This window comes from Heteronotia binoei, chromosome 2, assembly GCF_032191835.1.
Source record: "Heteronotia binoei isolate CCM8104 ecotype False Entrance Well chromosome 2, APGP_CSIRO_Hbin_v1, whole genome shotgun sequence".
In the NCBI taxonomy this organism is placed as follows: domain Eukaryota; kingdom Metazoa; phylum Chordata; class Lepidosauria; order Squamata; family Gekkonidae; genus Heteronotia; species Heteronotia binoei.
In genome coordinates, this window is record NC_083224.1 from 98,909,433 (window position 1) to 98,925,996 (window position 16,564).

The 16,564-nt window shown below is 44.0% G+C and overlaps 2 protein-coding genes across 2 annotated transcripts in view; both read right to left on the reverse strand.

The window, feature by feature from the left end:
• Nucleotides 1-3,518, reverse strand: part of EIF2B3 (eukaryotic translation initiation factor 2B subunit gamma) — a 209,080-nt gene extending 205,562 nt beyond the window's left edge. The window contains exons 1-2 of the mRNA XM_060231736.1: nucleotides 3,385-3,518; nucleotides 1,041-1,197 (exon numbers count right to left, since the gene is read on the reverse strand). Of these exons, the coding sequence (XP_060087719.1) occupies nucleotides 1,041-1,188 (148 nt within the window). The 5' untranslated portion in view covers nucleotides 1,189-1,197; nucleotides 3,385-3,518. The remainder of the gene's footprint in view (nucleotides 1-1,040; nucleotides 1,198-3,384) is intronic.
• IPP (intracisternal A particle-promoted polypeptide) overlaps nucleotides 1-16,564 on the reverse strand; it is a 523,673-nt gene that overhangs the window by 88,886 nt on the left and 418,223 nt on the right. The gene's annotated exons all lie outside the window — the stretch shown is intronic.

The following is a 16,564-nucleotide window of genomic DNA, read 5'->3' on the forward strand; positions in this document are numbered from 1 at the left end:
ATTTGGTTTCCACTGGGGAGAAAGACAAGATATAAATGACACAAATAAATACACAGTCCAAAGTAATCATTAAAAATATGAATACTCTAGAGTAAATGACCCAACAGACATTTGATTATTTATTTATTTAAAATATTTTATCCTGCCTTTTGACTCAGTTAGGGCCCTCAAGATGACAAACAGTTAAAAAGACTTTACAATCAACTTTAAGAATAATACAATCTCACATTTTGACATACTACTGTTTTCTTGCTTTTGCATGCTCATGCTACTCAGATAAAAGGTTTGCTCAAGTTGTTAATTTTACTGCATACTGCTGTTTTGTTGTTTCTGCATGCTCATGCTACTCAGATCAAAGGTTTGCTCAATTTGTTAATTTTACTATTCTGTCATTGTACCATTTTACATTTTAAACCACTGCCTACCAGATAATTTTATTTCATTGTCATTGGTTCTTAAATCTGTACCATGTTGCATTCTGGGCCACTGCCTACCAGCTATGTATGGCTCTGCTCAGCTATGTATGGCTTTGCTCACTGTGCTAGATTCCTAGACTAAGTGCGCTTAAGAGCACACGAAAGCTTATGTTCTAAATAAAAATTGGTTGGTCTTAAAAGTGCAACTTGACTCCTGCATTGTTCAGCTGCTTCAGACCAACACAGCTGCCCGCTTGCATCTATCTACATATATGTAAAACATCAATTAAAACAAACAGGAAGGAGAATCAATAATGGAACACTAAAGACACCAAAAGTCTTCACCTACTAATGGAAGACAAGGGGTGGGGGAGAGAACAAATTAATCTACCTAGAAAGGGAATGCTGCAGTCTGATGTCATGACCAAAAAGGTCCTTTATTGGGTTGCCACCCACCTAGCCTCAGGATGATGGTAGCACCAAAGCAGGACCTCTGAAGATGATGACAATGGTTCAGATGGAAGCTGTCCACATGTACAATTCAACTCTGGTTGAAAAATGCTTAGGGAAATTGGCAAATTTCTGCAAAGGAACATAGTCTAACAGGCTATATTTGCTGCTCACCTTCAAAACCAACTTGTTCCAGCAAGTTGAGTGGATACCATATTAAAGGCTTATTGCCTACAGGCAAGAGAGCCTTAGGGATGCTTGAGGTCAGATCCATCATACGGGATCCACCACCAGCTGCCATCACCACAGCCTGGAACTCCATGGCAAAAACCTGGAAAGATGAAACCAAGAACAATTCAAAGACAAAATCAGCAAGCAAGCAGTGTCATTCCCCAGTAAAGTCCCTGAGAAGAAAGAAGTACAGAGTTAACCATTTCCATACATTTACAGTCAGACTTTAATGTACTTAGAAGCAACTATCCCTAAACTCAATATGAACAATATCAACCTAAGCCCTTCTTTACTGGGTGTGAGACCATTTATTCACTCCAAACAGAATATGCTGCTACCATAGGCTGCCCCTCTCATTTTTACACTCAGTGTTTGGGAACCCAGAAGCAGAGTAATGATATTTAGAAAAACAGTTCAAACCAGCTAGGAAGTGACTGGCTGTGGTCAGTCAGTGCTAAGGAAAAGACAATCTTCACATGCTCGGAGACTCTTTTTTATTACAATAGATAGCCTGAGACTTCTTAAAGAAACATATATATTATGACAAGTTTTCATGGACTACTCCACTTTATCAGATGCACTGAGTATGTCCTCAAAGGGAAGATATGCATACAAACTGGATATAGAAAAAAGAATTCTAAATAGTGGCATTAAAAGGCAATGAAATTCAAGAAGTCTGACATATCTGTGCAAAGCTTAATTATATATAAGAACAGTGACCATTCACAACAGCAGTAATAAGTGGTAGCACAATCTTCACAGACACACTAACTGAACAGCAGCTACATGATGGGAATCCATCGTCATCACGGTCCTAATGCAATACTGTTAGGTCTCCTGATGAACTCTAAATTCAACTGTTTCATGCTGGAATCTCCATTTATTAAAAACTGCAACTTTCAGGTATGCAGTGGTGTTATGATAGACCGAAATATTCTGCCAGTGAAAATGTTGCCACTGTAAACATCTGACTACATCCATTTATTCTTTTGCATAGATAGTAACCTTTGTCTTATGCAGACAGAAGGGCATTGTTGAACGCTCATGGTACTATACACTATGTTGGAGGAGAAGTAATTGAATGACCTCCTGATAGTATGGCTGATATTATCAGGTCCTGCAACAACAAGTCAACATGGTGGCAGAGCTGGCATCTGCTTTGGTGTAGGATCTGGTCCCAGGACCCACACTTCCATTAGGTGGTTAATCACTGCTGATGAGTAGCTGTTTTCAGATTAAAAGGATGGCTCTAAGTCAGGAAAGGCCAGCTGTACCAAAAGCCTATGAAAACAAAGTACTGCTCTCTGCAAAGGACTGTGATGCATTTGAGGGGATTGAGCTGGGTGCTACAGGTGACAAGTGGTTTTCTATTATCAGCCTTGTAATAAGTTATTCCTGAGTACCTGTGCCCATTAGCCTTGTTAATCAATTTCTTTATAGTTTTAAGACTGCCTTACATAAATCCTTCAGATGTGTATCCCTATCCAAGGAAGTGTGCTCTGGTTGATAACTAGAAACATATAGACCTGTGTAGTGGGGATCTAGTATAAAGTGGTGCTTATATGTCCATGTGTACCTGCATAGTAATGTCCACAAAATGAACCTACTGGATGGACTGATCTAGGCTCAGGAGGAGTTGAAGCTGTTTTTCTCATGGAAGTTCACATGCTTCCTGATGATAAGTGTGCCATTGTTGTACCTCAAGTAGAGGAAAAACATTTGGGGCAAGAGCTGAGGAATATTTGTTCTAAATCAATTATTAATATGTTACTATTATGCAGTGCCATTAACCTGTGTCACAGCTATTAGTTTTGGTTGCAACACAGCTACCAGTCTGGAGTGATTACTTCCTATTTAGTGTTTTTGGTTTATTACTCCCCTGCCAAGCTTCCTAAAAAAGAGATCATAAATTTATTCTGAAACCAGACACCCAGAGCTCAAATAAGTGTTTGGGATTTCAGCCTTAAAACATTTAAACAGGGCGGACTATAAATTCAGACACTAAAAAGAGAAGCTGTCATTAAACCTAGCAGAAAACGTAAACTCTGTTGGCACAGGCCAAAGAACGCAGCTCCCTACCCCAAAAGCAGGCAAGGCGTTTGTGATCCCCTGGAGAAGGGAATGAGACGAAGCCTCCTTTTATGTTGGAAATATGAAGACGACTCAGTCATCCTCTCCCCAATCAGATCAGAGAAGCAACCGGCGCCCTCAAACAGGGCAGGGGGAGGGCTTCGCCTCGCAGTGAAACCCCCTCCCGCCTCAGAACCCGCCCTTTCCTACCTGTTACCTCAAGCCCAAACACTGGGACAAGAAACCAATGGTGAGGACGCCCCTCCTGCTGTAGGGCTACCACGCTTGCGCTGCTGAGGAACGTAGTCGCTTCTAGAGCCAATCGATGCGCAGCCTGGAGAAGAACGCCGACCAACCGATCCTACTTCTCATGTGGAGAATAAACCAGCAGTAGATCGCCAGCCTATCGATCCTGACTGTTGGGGCAGAGAGCGGAACACAGAGTGATCGATCTCCTAACTTTTTCATCTGATTCTATCCGCGCATACGGCGGTCGCTGGGTGGGTATTCACTCGTGGATGGGTGTACTGCTATGTATTTGCATACTTAAAAAAAAAACAAAACAGGCTGGGTTCAAACTAGGCAGTACCACTGGCATTCCTGTCACCAAAAAGTGTAACATAAAAAGAATGCTTTGAGCCTTTAAGAAAGGGAAATAAATTATTACATTATTAAAATTGCATCATATAGATTTTTATTAACAGGGTTCTTAGAATTGCCAAACAAAGAGAAGCTTGACGAAAAATGTGAAGCCTCAAGGTTCATGGATGTAGGCACAACCACAGAGATCAGGAGAAGACCCCGGATGTGTAGATTTCCCTTCCCCAATGGGCCCAATATAGTGCCTTCCTGGAAATGGCATTGAAGGGAAGTATTAAGTCCCCACTCATATGCTATGGTGTTGATCCAAATTGGACCCTGTGTGCTTGCAAATTACAGAACTTGCAAGTTACGTGTCTTAAAAAGTCTTTGTGGCAGATCCAGGTAGATCCAAGCATAATGAAACGTATAAGTACATGTTCAAGGTACTGCCATTCTGAAAATCATGCAGTCTGCCCTATGGTGATTTATACTCTAAGGGTGCGGTCACACTCACCATTAAATCTATCTGCAATGCGCCTCTATTATAATCCACACAACCAATTTTCCGATCAGACAACAGCGAGGCACCCGTTCTATCCCATGTGGGTCCCATTGCTGGTCGATCAGAGTGCTCTACCTGACCTTGTTTCATGAGACATCAATCTGCATTAGCGCAGGCGCAGTGATGCCCGCTATCTGCACTATCAAGCAGATCCAGCGTCTCCTCCCTTCTCCACGAGAGACCTCGCACACCCACCATGACCTCGTTCTCAATGGCGGGGATGCACGTCGCTTTTAAATGGGTCGGATCACTAACAGTTTTGCTAGTCCGTTGGCACTAGTTTTCCAGCACGAGCACTATGCATGCAGAAAAAAAACCAGGAATTCAAATCAGTTCACATCTAGTTTCAAAAGTGAGTTTTGTTTCTGGACATAGGGGCGGGTAAACGATTTATCGAGCCAACATTCGCTCCCTCATTCACTGGCGCAGTGATATCACTTGCAGGGGGCTTTGGGAGGGAAGCGGTGCGCTTCCGACGAGTCGCCAACGATGGAGCGTTCAAACAGAGAAATTCCGCTCAGGAACCGTCAGAAGAATTTTGTTCCAGATTTAAAGCAGTATCAAATTAGTCCATGCCCCAGTCGTCTCAACACGGGACTCAAACGAGCTAACCACCATTCGCAGATGCTGACGTTTGGACAACCGCTTAAAATCCGACATGCTTCCGGACTCCACTCATGCCCGTAGCGGGATTTTCTGAACGTCTGACCTCACCCCAAATCAAGCTTGTCCAACTTGCGTCCCAAGGGCCGCATGCAGCCCAGGATGTTTTTGAATGCGGCCCCAACACAACTCATAAACTTTCTTAAAACAGCACCTGAAACTGTGTGCTGCAGCGGCAGCAGATCTTGGGACTGAGGCTACATCTGGTTGCTTTTACCTCCTGCTTGCTTTCCCCCTAACACCAGAGAGGGTGCCAGAGCTGACTCAGAGCATGTGTGTGTGAGTGCTCTTCCTTTGCTCCTGGGCGCTCTCCAGCTCTTCTTTCTTCCTGCTGTGGCCCCTCTGGATCTCCCATCCAGGACAAAGAGCCCTCAGCTGTGCTCTGGAAGTATCAGGGGTGGCTGTGGGCCCCTCTCTGGGAATGTTGGGGAGTAGCAGAGCCAGCCTCCCAAGCTCCTGGGCGGCTTGTGAGGTGGAAGTTTTCCCTGTTGGGGGGCTGCTGACCCTTCTCTGTGAAGGTTGGAGGTGGGGGGGGGGGGTGCGGTGGAACTGGGCTTGCTGTCCCCAAAATGGAGATGCTCCACTGCCTCGGGTGGATTCTGTTGCATTCCCTGTCCATCTCTTCACTGTGGGAGTTCCAGAATCCCCTTACCCTTCTCTGTAGCTGGGACTGGAAAAGACACACAGAAGTCTCTGGAGAGAGAGGGTTTTTTAAAAACCATGTAGAAAAACAGGCCTCTGCTTTAAAAACAAATCAAGGACCCCTCCCCCACCTTTTTTTTTGCTCCTTACAGTGAGTCTTTTGCACTCAGGACAGCTTTAAAAGCAAGCCTGTGTCTGTCAGCAAAAAGCGAGCTTCAGTTGGAAAGCAGGCGCTGGTGTGAAAAAGAGAAAAAATCTGCCTACTCCCTCCCCCCTCCTCTGCTCCAAGCTTCTGAGAGAGGGCATGGAGAGGGAGCAATGATTTCCCTTCCCCCTCTGTTGGAAATTTAGAGGCATAGTTTGGGAACAGAGCAAAACAAACGTCTCTTCCACTCAACCCCGTAGCTACCAAGGGGCCTGCCCGCCTAGCAATTTTTATAGGCCCCCTCTGCAGCCTCAGTTCCCCCAGCCTCCTGTGGACCCCTCATTTGTATCACCTGTTGGTGCTAAACAGACTGAATGCTGGATTAAATTGGGCTGAGACAGGCTGCAGGGAGGATGACACATCAGAATGAAGGAGGAGCAGAGCCTGAGTCCCTCACAAACTGCCTCACACCTTCAAATGGTCAGTTTGTTCCTCCCTTTGTTCCTGCTAACCAAAGTGCCCACTGATACTTTGTGTAAGGAGCCCACCCGCACCTGGCTGAAAGAAACAAACATAGTGCAGAGAGAAGCATGCAGCTACAGAATTTGGGATCAGGCAAAGAAAACCAAACAAACCCCATTTTCTCTGGAAAGCAAAGGACATTTAAAGGTTACTTGCTTATTGTGCTTGAAATTTAAGTTTCCTCCCAGCTCTGCTCTCCATTTCTCAATGATTCTTAAAGGAAGCAAGAATCAGAAAGCCAGGCATTTTCCTGAGAATGGGGGAGTGGAGGTTGAGCACTAGGTGGGCTATGCTGGCTTGGAGGGGAAGATTCAGGGTAGGGCTCCCTTATAGCAACCACTCATGATGAGGAAGGCAAATTGGGTGACCATTTTCCTCCTGGATCTATCCCCATTTGTTGGTGTAAAGTGCTGTCATAGTAGTTCAGGCTCTCAATTGGACAGTTTTAAGAGTAGGCAAACTCTACACAATACTGATGTAGAGGCCCGCCAGATACATTCTACTAGCAGTAGTGAGAGCATTGCAACATGGTTGAGCCTCTCTTATTCGCCAGCCAGCAGAGCCTGTTCCACATTTTCAGTGCTCCTATTCTGTGTGCAGCCTGCAGTGAGCCTCTCTGGACTCCAAATAAGAGAGTGAGAGCTGCGGGGGGAGGTTGGTCTTGTGGAAGTTGTGGAGGTCACTATAGTTGTCTGGGCTTGTGGTGAGGCTTGCTGCAGTCTGGTCTGATTCTTGTTTGCTTCTGGCAGGTACCATATTGGCACATTTTCTGATGCTATGCTTTTTTTTTTCTTTTATTGTTGGAGTGGGTGACTGAGGTAGCCTGATGGTCTGCTACTGGCTGCTGCCTACCCCAGGCTAGACCTTTCCCAGTCCTACTCGCCTCCAGCCCTCCCGGTCCAAGACCAAAGGAGCGGCGGCAGCTGCAAGCTGCGCGCTCGGCCAGCCGGGCTTGGGTTTCTTGGGGCTTCTTGCTCCGAGTGGGCTTTCTTCTTTTGCTGCTTGGTCGCCGCTCGCCTGCCGGGTAAGAGACTTGCACGTGGCCAACATCAAAGCTAACTAAGGCAGGCAAACAAATGAAAGAAAAGTGAGCTCCGTTGCTGCTGGCCGCCCCGGCCCCGCTGGGAAAGCTGCCCTTCCTCTCGGGAAGACCCCGGCAGCAGCGACTCTCTTCTTGGGCCTTTGCTCACCCGCCGGCTTGTCGTGGGGTGGTGATGCAGCTGGAGCCGTCGTCGCCTGCTGAGTGGCTGCGGGCGCCAAGCGAGCGCGGCCAGCAGCAACGGAGCTCACTTTTCTTTCATTTGTTTGCCTGCCTTAGTTAGCTTTGATGTTTCTGCTGCCGCAGAAGAGGCCCACAAGCGCGCTTCCCTCCTTCCTCAGCTCAGCATTAGGAAGGATTTCCTGAAAGTTAAGAGCGGTTCCTCAGTGGAACAGGCTTCCTCGGGAGGTGGTGGGCTCTCCTTCCCTGGAGGTTCTTCAACAGAGGCTAGATGGCCATCTGACAGCAATGAAGATCCTGTGAATTTAGGGGGAATTTGTGAGTTTCCTGCATTGTGCAGGGGGTTGGACTAGATGACCCTGGAGGTCCCTTCCAACTCTATGATTCTAAGATCCCTCCTTCCGCTGTCTCGTCCTCATTGGGTTGCCAGTCTCCAGGTGGGGACAGGGCATCCCCCGGTTTGGAGGCCCTCCTCCCGCCTCAGGGCCATCAGAAAGCGGGGAGGGGGGGAAAATGGCTGCTGGGCACTTTATTCCCTATGGAGACCGATTCCCATAGGGTATAATGGAGAACTGATCTGCAGGCATCAGGGGCTCTGGGTGGGGTGGGGGCTGTTGTTTTAAGATGAGCCCCAAATTTGCAGCATAGCATCCGATGCCGCTCCTGGAAAGACCCTCAAAGTTTCAAAAGGATTGGACCAGGGGGTCCAGTTCTATGAGCCCCCAAAGAAGGTGGCTCCGTCCTTCATTATTTCCAATGGAGGGAAGGCATTGAAAAGGTGTGCGGTCCCTTTAAATGTGATGGCCAGAACTCCCTTTGGAGTTCAATGATGCTTGTTGTAACCTCGCTCCTGGCTCCGCCCCCAGAGTCTCCCAGCTCCACCCCCAAAGTCTCCTGGCTCCACCCCCAAAGCCCCCAGATATTTCTTGAATTGGACTTGGCAACCCTACCAGGGGGGGAGGGGGCTGGTAGAAAAAACCAGCAGAAACTCATTTACATATTAGGCCACACCCGCTAATGCCAAGCCAGCCAGAACTACATTCCTGTGCATTCCTGCATTCCTGTTGCACAAGTGGATGTGTGGAGAAAAAGCGTTACACTAGTCCTTTGTGCTGAGTTAAACATGATGTATCCCAAGGCATTTTTGTACTTACACAAGACATTGAGCATGCAATTATGGATGTTATAAGTATGATAAATGAAAATGGTTGGTATTGCACAAGTTTTTACACAAGCAGGATCACACTAAATTTCTTTATGTTTTGTTTATACATCACTGTTTAGCCTGCCCTGACTGATGGACAGTTACATCAGGGGTAGGCAACACTTGGCATGTGTATCAACAGCAGCACACCAGACCATCTTGTTTGGCACCCAGGACCAGATTTCTGTATTTGTTTTTGGCACTTTGGTCAAAAAAAGTTGCATATCCACCCCCTTGGTGTCTCAAAGGAACCACATGAAAGTAAAAAAAAACCACTAGGACCAGCTCATATATATATTTCAGCAGGCTTGGATTGCCTATTTTGACTACTCCACCCCATATATATGACTTTTTTTGTAGTAAAAGCCCAGCAGAAACTCATTTGCATATTAGGCCAAACACCTTGACATCACCATTGTTTCACACAGGACTTTTTTGTAGAAAAAGCCCAGCAGGACCTTATTTGCATGTTAGGCCACACCCCCGACACCAAGCCAGCCGGAACTGAGTTCCTGTGCGTTCCTGCTCAAAAAAAAAAAAAAGCCCTGTACACACACACACATCACTCAGATATTTCCCTGTTACTATACTGATATCATTACTGAACAGTTTTCACTTGTCAGTGAAATATATCCTTGATTGAGTAATTAATTCTTAGTAAAAGGGTCCAGCTGGGTTTCTTTCTAATCAACAAAAGGCTTTGTGTTATTTACATTCTTTCAAAACAAAAATGCTTTTCTGATTTTGGCTTCATTGGCCTGCCATTTCACTCCAAAAACATTTTTTTTCCAAGCATGACCTCTTATTCTTTTGACTCCACAGTTTGTTCTAAGAAAGAGCTAGAGGCCACAATGGATCTTCCCAGCATTATTTAAAGGCTAGAGATGCCCTTCAATGGCTTACCTCTTTTCTCCAAGGCCGGGGACAAAGGGTGGCAATAGGGGAACAATTGTCCCAGAGACACCCACTTGTATGTGGTGTGACTCAGGGTTGGTTCTCTCCCCAATGTTGTTTAACATCTACATGTGCCCCCTTGCCCAGATTGTCCAGAGATATGGGCTGGGTTGTCACCAGTATGGAGATGACACCAAGCTCTATCTATTGATAGAGTCCAGCTGTGCCCTGGAAGATCTGGACCTGGCATCACAAGCCATAGTGAAATGGCTCAGGCAGAGTCGACTGAAATTGAATCCAGCAAAGACAGAGTCCTGTGCCTTAGACACGGCGGCCTGGGTAGAGGAATCCCTTTGCCAGCTTTTGATGGGACGTCACTGGTGCCAGCATCGAAGGTCAAAAGCTTAGGGGTGCTCCTGGATCCTTCGTTAACAATGGAGGCCCAGGTAGCAGCCCCTGCCAAATCTGTATTTTTTCATCTTAGCTGGATAAGGCAGTTGGTTCCATACCTAGAGTGTAACAACTTGGTAACAGTGATCCATGCAATGGTCACCTCCAGTGTAGACTACTGTAATGCCCTCTACATGGGGCTGCCCTTGACTCAACTCTGGAGGCCACAACTGGTCCAAAACACAACAGCCAGGTTGTTATTGGAGCTACCTGTACAGTAGCACATTCAACCTGCACTGGAAAAGTTACACCGGTTGCCTGTGGCGTTCTGGATTTTTTTCAAGGTGCTGGTCATAACCTTTAAAGCCCTATATGGCTTGGGATATGTCTACCTTCGGGACCACCTCTCCCCATATGTGCCCCAGAGAGCACTACATTCAAGGTCCCAAAATCTCCTTCAGATTCCCAGACTGAAAAAAGTTCGATTGTCCACCGCTAGAACCAGAGCATTTTTGACAATAGCCCCCGCTCTGTGGAATGCTCTCCCTGAAAACATCAAGGCCCTGCGGGACCTGCCACAGTTTCACCAGGCCTGTAAGACTGAACTGTTTAAGCTTGCCTTCAACAGTTAAGGGGAGGTAGCAAATGTCCCACAGCACTGACAATCCCACTGGACAAATATAGATATTCAGAAACATCAACATGCATCTTGGATTTTATGGTTAAAAATGTGTGAAATTGATTTTACTGTATACTGTTTTTAATATTCTATGTGGTTTTTAACTGTTGTTAGCTGCCCTGAGCCCATTAGGGGAGGTCGGGATATAAATTTGATAAAATAAATAAATAAATATGGGGCCCCATTTCAAACCAGCTCTGTGGTACAAAGAGGGGGATTTACCCCTTCCACCCAATGTAGTTTCACCATCACCCAGGGTTGCCAAGCCCATATTGGGGCATCTCCCCTCCTCTCATTTCCTACTGCTGCTCAGAGAGGCAGTGGGAGAATTTAAAAAAAAAAAATGCCCCTCAGGCAACAATGTGATGTCCCTTCTGGCAAAAACCCTGTTGTGTCCTAGGCTCAAATGGGAGAACTGTTACTTTTGGAGGGAAGCTGAACAAGCCAAAGCTTGTACTCCACACCAGGGTTCCAGAGAAGGCCTAAGCGTGCCCAATCAGGGGAAGGATTGAAACATAAGTAGCCAATCAACATCTAGGCTCATACTGTACCCTGATAGGCCCTTAGGCCCCTGTAAATAGCCAATCCATGTACATAGTTAAGGACCAATCAGAAGGGGGCAAGAATTGTATAAAGGAGCGGGAGGTTTGAATAGAGCTCAGTCTGTGTTTGTGTTCCTGAAGTAAAGCTTGCTGAAATCACTCTCCGACTCTGGTCTCTTACTGCGTCGACTCCAGTACTTTACAAACCCAAAAGTAACATCCTGTCTAGTAATCACAGGAAACTCTATGGCTTTACCATGGAGTTTCCATGTGACTTTGGACGTTTTCCTAGAAGTGACATTGCACAGTTGCTGACAGCCCTCCATGTCCCCCACCCCTCATCTCTGACTGGTTGCCTCCCTCACCCCCGGTCATTAGCCTTGGAAAGGAAAAGTGAATGGAAAACCAGGATTGGTTTTGGTTAGTAAAACTGAGACAGCATGGAAGAATTAAACTCTAAGAAGCACATTTCCTTTGGCCCTCTACGCAAGCCTTGAGTAAGGCAGTCTGTAGTTTTACTTAACTTCCCTGCCTTTGCAACTTCAAAAACAGGCAATTGCAATATGCTAGTTGTGAGATTGCCCCTCAGGATTCTTTGCAGACTGGCATTTAGGGTTGCCAATCCCCAGGTGGGGGCAGGGGATCCCCCGGTTTAAAGGCTCTCCCCCCGCTTCAGGGTCATCAGAAAGCGGGAGGAGGGGAGGGAAATGACTTCTTGGAACTCTTATTATTCCCTATGGAGACTTATTCCCATAGAAAATAATTGAGAATTGATCTGCGGGTATCTGGTGCTCTGGGAGGGGCTGTTTTTTGGGTTAGAGGCACCAAAATTTCAGTATTGCATCCACAGCCTTTCCCCAAAATATCCCCCAATTTTCAAAAAGATTGGACCAGTGGGTCCACATCTATGAGTCCCAAAATAAGGTGCTCCTATCCATTATTTCATATGGAAGGAAGGCATTTAAAAGATGTGCTGTTCCTTTAAATGTGATGGCCAGAACTCCCTTTGGAGTTTGATTATGCTTGTCACACTCTTGCTCCTAGCTCCACCCCCAAAGTCCCCAGATATTTCTTGAATTGGACTTGGCAACCCTACTGGCATTAGAATTCTAGTTCCTGCCGGAGTAGTGGGAAACTACTGCCCCTTTATTTCCTGTGCTGTTTCTGGGCATATCAAGATGGTGATTTTGTACTAAAAAATCTAAACAGTTCTAGAGTCTCTCTGAAGTTTTATCATAATCACTGCAGTTATCCAAATAAATCCACATGATAAGAATATTATTTAAGAACAATATGGACACCCTGAGCAGGCGCTACTTGATGAATGCTTCTCAGGTCTGGAAGGTCCATCAAAGTACAAATCTAGGCATATTTCTGGAAGCAGTAAGAGTCTTAAATTAAGCAAGCTGACTGTGAGTAGGGATTTGTATGGGTGCCAGAATTACTTGCTTTATATCTACATAGTTGATATTTTAATATGTGTATTTCAAAATGCTTGTTGCTTGCCTACAGCCTGAGTGATTGGGTGGGCTGAAAGTTAAAAATGGAACTAAATAATATTGTCATGGAAATGGCAATGGCTTATATTTCTAGACCTGGTATCTGATCCATCACAGATGCACTGGATTTACTATTGCTTACAAGCTGGTACTCATTTTGAGATTTTCAGATTCCCTTTCAATGGTTTCCATCTGTTTTACAGAGAAGACTTCAGTATCAGAAGACCACTGTTTTATACTAGGTCAAAAACACTGGCTGTGATCCTCTCCTTCTACCCCCTCCAGTATTTTTCAAGTACTGAAATTCCATTTTTATTTCAAGGTGCCGTACTGAAAAATTACCATGCACCTTTAGAGATAATTTGCAAAATGAATTTGCTCTGCAAGTGCATGAAACTGGATTTCAACATCTATTAAAACATTTATATCCTGCCTCTCCTCTTGATTTAATACAGCTTACAATGATTGTTGAAACATTCCTAGCTAAAACCAAAGATAGCCTCGAATTCTTCTCCCTTCCTCCCTTAAAAGAGGCTTACCATTTAAACCCCCTTAAAAGTCCTGACAAACAGGCAGGCCTTGCAGCATCTTCTGAAGACCTCCAAGGAGGACCGCTCCCCCTTCAGGGAGCTTATTCCACAGAGATGATGAAGGTGCAGAACCCTAAGAGGTGGTATAGCCAACAGGTGGCTGCCTGATTACCATAGTTGGTGCACAGGTACATATTGAATGAGATGGTTCTTCAGATATGTGGATCCCAGGCTGTGAAAGGCTTTTAAGGTCATTTTTTTTCATAGCACCAAATATCTAGTTTTTTAATTGTTTGTGCATGGTTTTATCATTTTAAAACTGTAACTCAAATTGTTTTTAATCATGACTGTTAGCCGCCCAGAGTCCGCTTGCGGAGTAAGTGACATATAAATCCAAGGCAAATAAATAAAAATTAATTAATTAATTAATCAGTGCCTTGAATTGAATTTGGAAACAGGCTTGCAACCAACATAACTCATCCATGTAATTCTACACAATGGTTATTTTAGGAAGTAATAGTCTTAGGTTATGTGTATATAGGATGTAAGGGAGATGAGTAATTTGGATACAAGTGACTTTGAGTTGGAGTAAAAAGAACCATACCATACCAAACCTTTAATGGCATAACAGTTGCAAATAAAAATGGCATAACAGATGCAAATAAAAATACACAGAATATAAAAATTTAAACATTGGAGATAAAATCAAAATGAAACCTAGCTTACAGATGCATTCATACATGGTCAGATTTAAATTTAAGGATGTCAGCCAAAAATTTTGCCACAGCCTTGCTAACCTCCCCCTCAGCATCATTCAATAAATAATAACAGGGTGGCAGAATAGACAAATCTGGGGAGAAAGAAAGCTTACAAAATAAATCTTTACGGAGATTATAATAAAAGGAACAATCAAGCAGCATATGCTGAATTGAGTCGGGAATATTTGCTCCATAGGAACAGAGTCTGTTGCTTAAAGGGACTCGATGATATCTCCCTTGTAAAACTTTGGAGGGAAACGCATTTAGTCTAGCCAACGTAAATGCCCTGCGATGACTTGGAATGGTTAAGTCTGATAGATAATGGGGCGTTTCGCCTCAGAAAGCATAAAGACCTAAGGAAGCTGGGGAGCAAATATACAGGTCTGTTGGCCGTAGTTACGTTTCCTCCAACTCCCACAGTCTCAATTTAATACATCTGAAGATATATGACTCATCAGAAGTAAAAAAATCATCAACCTCTATCCCCAACTGGTTAAGTTTGGACATAAGCACTGCTGTCCAGGATGAAATATATGGGTCTCTTTTCATACAATCAAGAAGGCTGTTAGGATCTGTTCTAAAGTGAATTTTGAGCCAGAATTTAAACACTGCAATCCAGGCTTTTGTCTCCACCAAAGACTGACCCACTTCAGAGCAGACAGCAAAGTAGGACACACATTTTGGCATACCAAGTATTTGTCTAAAGAATGAGGCTTGAATGCCCTCCGCTTTCCTGGTAAATGCTGAGATCCATATAGGAATACCATAGAGAATTTGGGCTATCCATGTAATTCTACACAATGGTTATTTTAGGGAGTAATACTCTGAGGTTATGTGTATATAGGATGTAAGGGAGATGAGTAATTTGGATACAAGTGACTTTGAGTTGGAGTAAAAAGAACCATCTCTAGAATCCACCTTCTGGGAACCCAAGATCCATATGGTGGTTTATTGGCTCCTTACAGGTTTAAAATTCACATAACTTATCTCAGCTACTGTTTGTAACTATCATAGCTATTAAGGCTCATGGTATGATAAACAGCGTAAACCTTAGTGTGTCAAAGCAGAGTTTGAAACCCCTTTGCTACACACTTACATGAATCTGAGCATTTTCTGGGTGTGGAGGCTGGATGAATCCTGTTTTATCTCTTTTCACCTTTGTGCTCCTACATGGACAGGAACTATACATATATAACATAGGCTATATATGCCATTTGCAGTGCTGTAAATAGGATCATTCAGTATTTAACAGCAGTTTGGACCAGACTTTGAGGATCTCCCATGTTGTATGGTTTTGAGCGAAGGTCAGTCTGTATATTCCAGAAAGGAATGCAGAATGCCTGTCTGTTCCCTGTGATAATCACTTAAAGTATTTATTTATTACTTTAAATTTCTATCCCGCCCTCTCCGCAAGTGGACTCAGTATAAAGTATAAAAAAATTCATGATGCAGAAGAAGATTCTAGCTGTGCAGCATGGAGCAATCAAAGAAGTGGAGAGTTCTTTAGATTTGCTTGTCCTGCTCTATGGAGCTGGATAGTTAAAACAAGTCCAAGCACTTGCAAACACGTTTTCCCATGTTGTAAGTTTTGAATTCACAATAGGTCTGGCACCATAGAGAATCTCCATCTTTGTTTGTCTGGGCAGCAATTAGGATCGCAGAACTTTCTAGCAGGTGTTGTACAACCATGAAACATTTGTGGCGGTTGGGCAGGGCAGAATGCCTCCAATTTTCTCCTGACTGAGCCCTTTTTTGTTATTGAATGCTTGATTTCTTCAAGGCTCCTTCTCCAACCTCACATCTGGAAGTTTTCTGAACAATGTAAATCTCCTGAGCATGTCCATGTAAGAGTTCAGCCAGAAATGGAATCTCCATCACGCATAAGAGTCTAATGTTTCAAAATTCATTTTCATCTCAATATGGAATGGAAAATACTGAAATACTGAGGGGGGATTTTGGCATTATGGCCTAAATTTGTAAGATGTTTAGGTCTGATACTGAAGTAATTTTTTGGCATTTAAAGATCTGGATTTCCAATCTTCTGTTTGCCCTGAACTGTATAGAATTCTATGAATTGTAATTCTTGGTTATTCTGATTTTATCCTACTTTTTGGTCTCTTTACTTTGTGGCTTTACATATCCTTCATTGTCATGAAGCACTTCAATAAACTTTCTTTTTAAACTCCCTATCTAATTTTAATGCAAAAACATTTCAAAAATATTAAAATCCTGAAAAGAAAAAAGAGAGAAGGGGCCCATACAATGTCCATACAAGATACTGAACTTTTAGCCATGGTGAATGAATGAATGAATTTGCTTTAGAGAATCTCATCGAAACAGTTGGTACACTAGATCATAAGCAATGGTAGGCCCAAATAGTAGTCCTGAATCAAACTAATTTATTTTCCAATCCGGCATATAAATCTGCTCTGTAACTTTGGAGTTATTCTGTGTACCTTGTTTAAAAACAAATAAAAGGTTCCTTATACCTCAATAAATTAAGTATGGAATTGTGCTAAATACACAGCATACACACACTGGAAACTTCCAAGTTCACCTTGACACA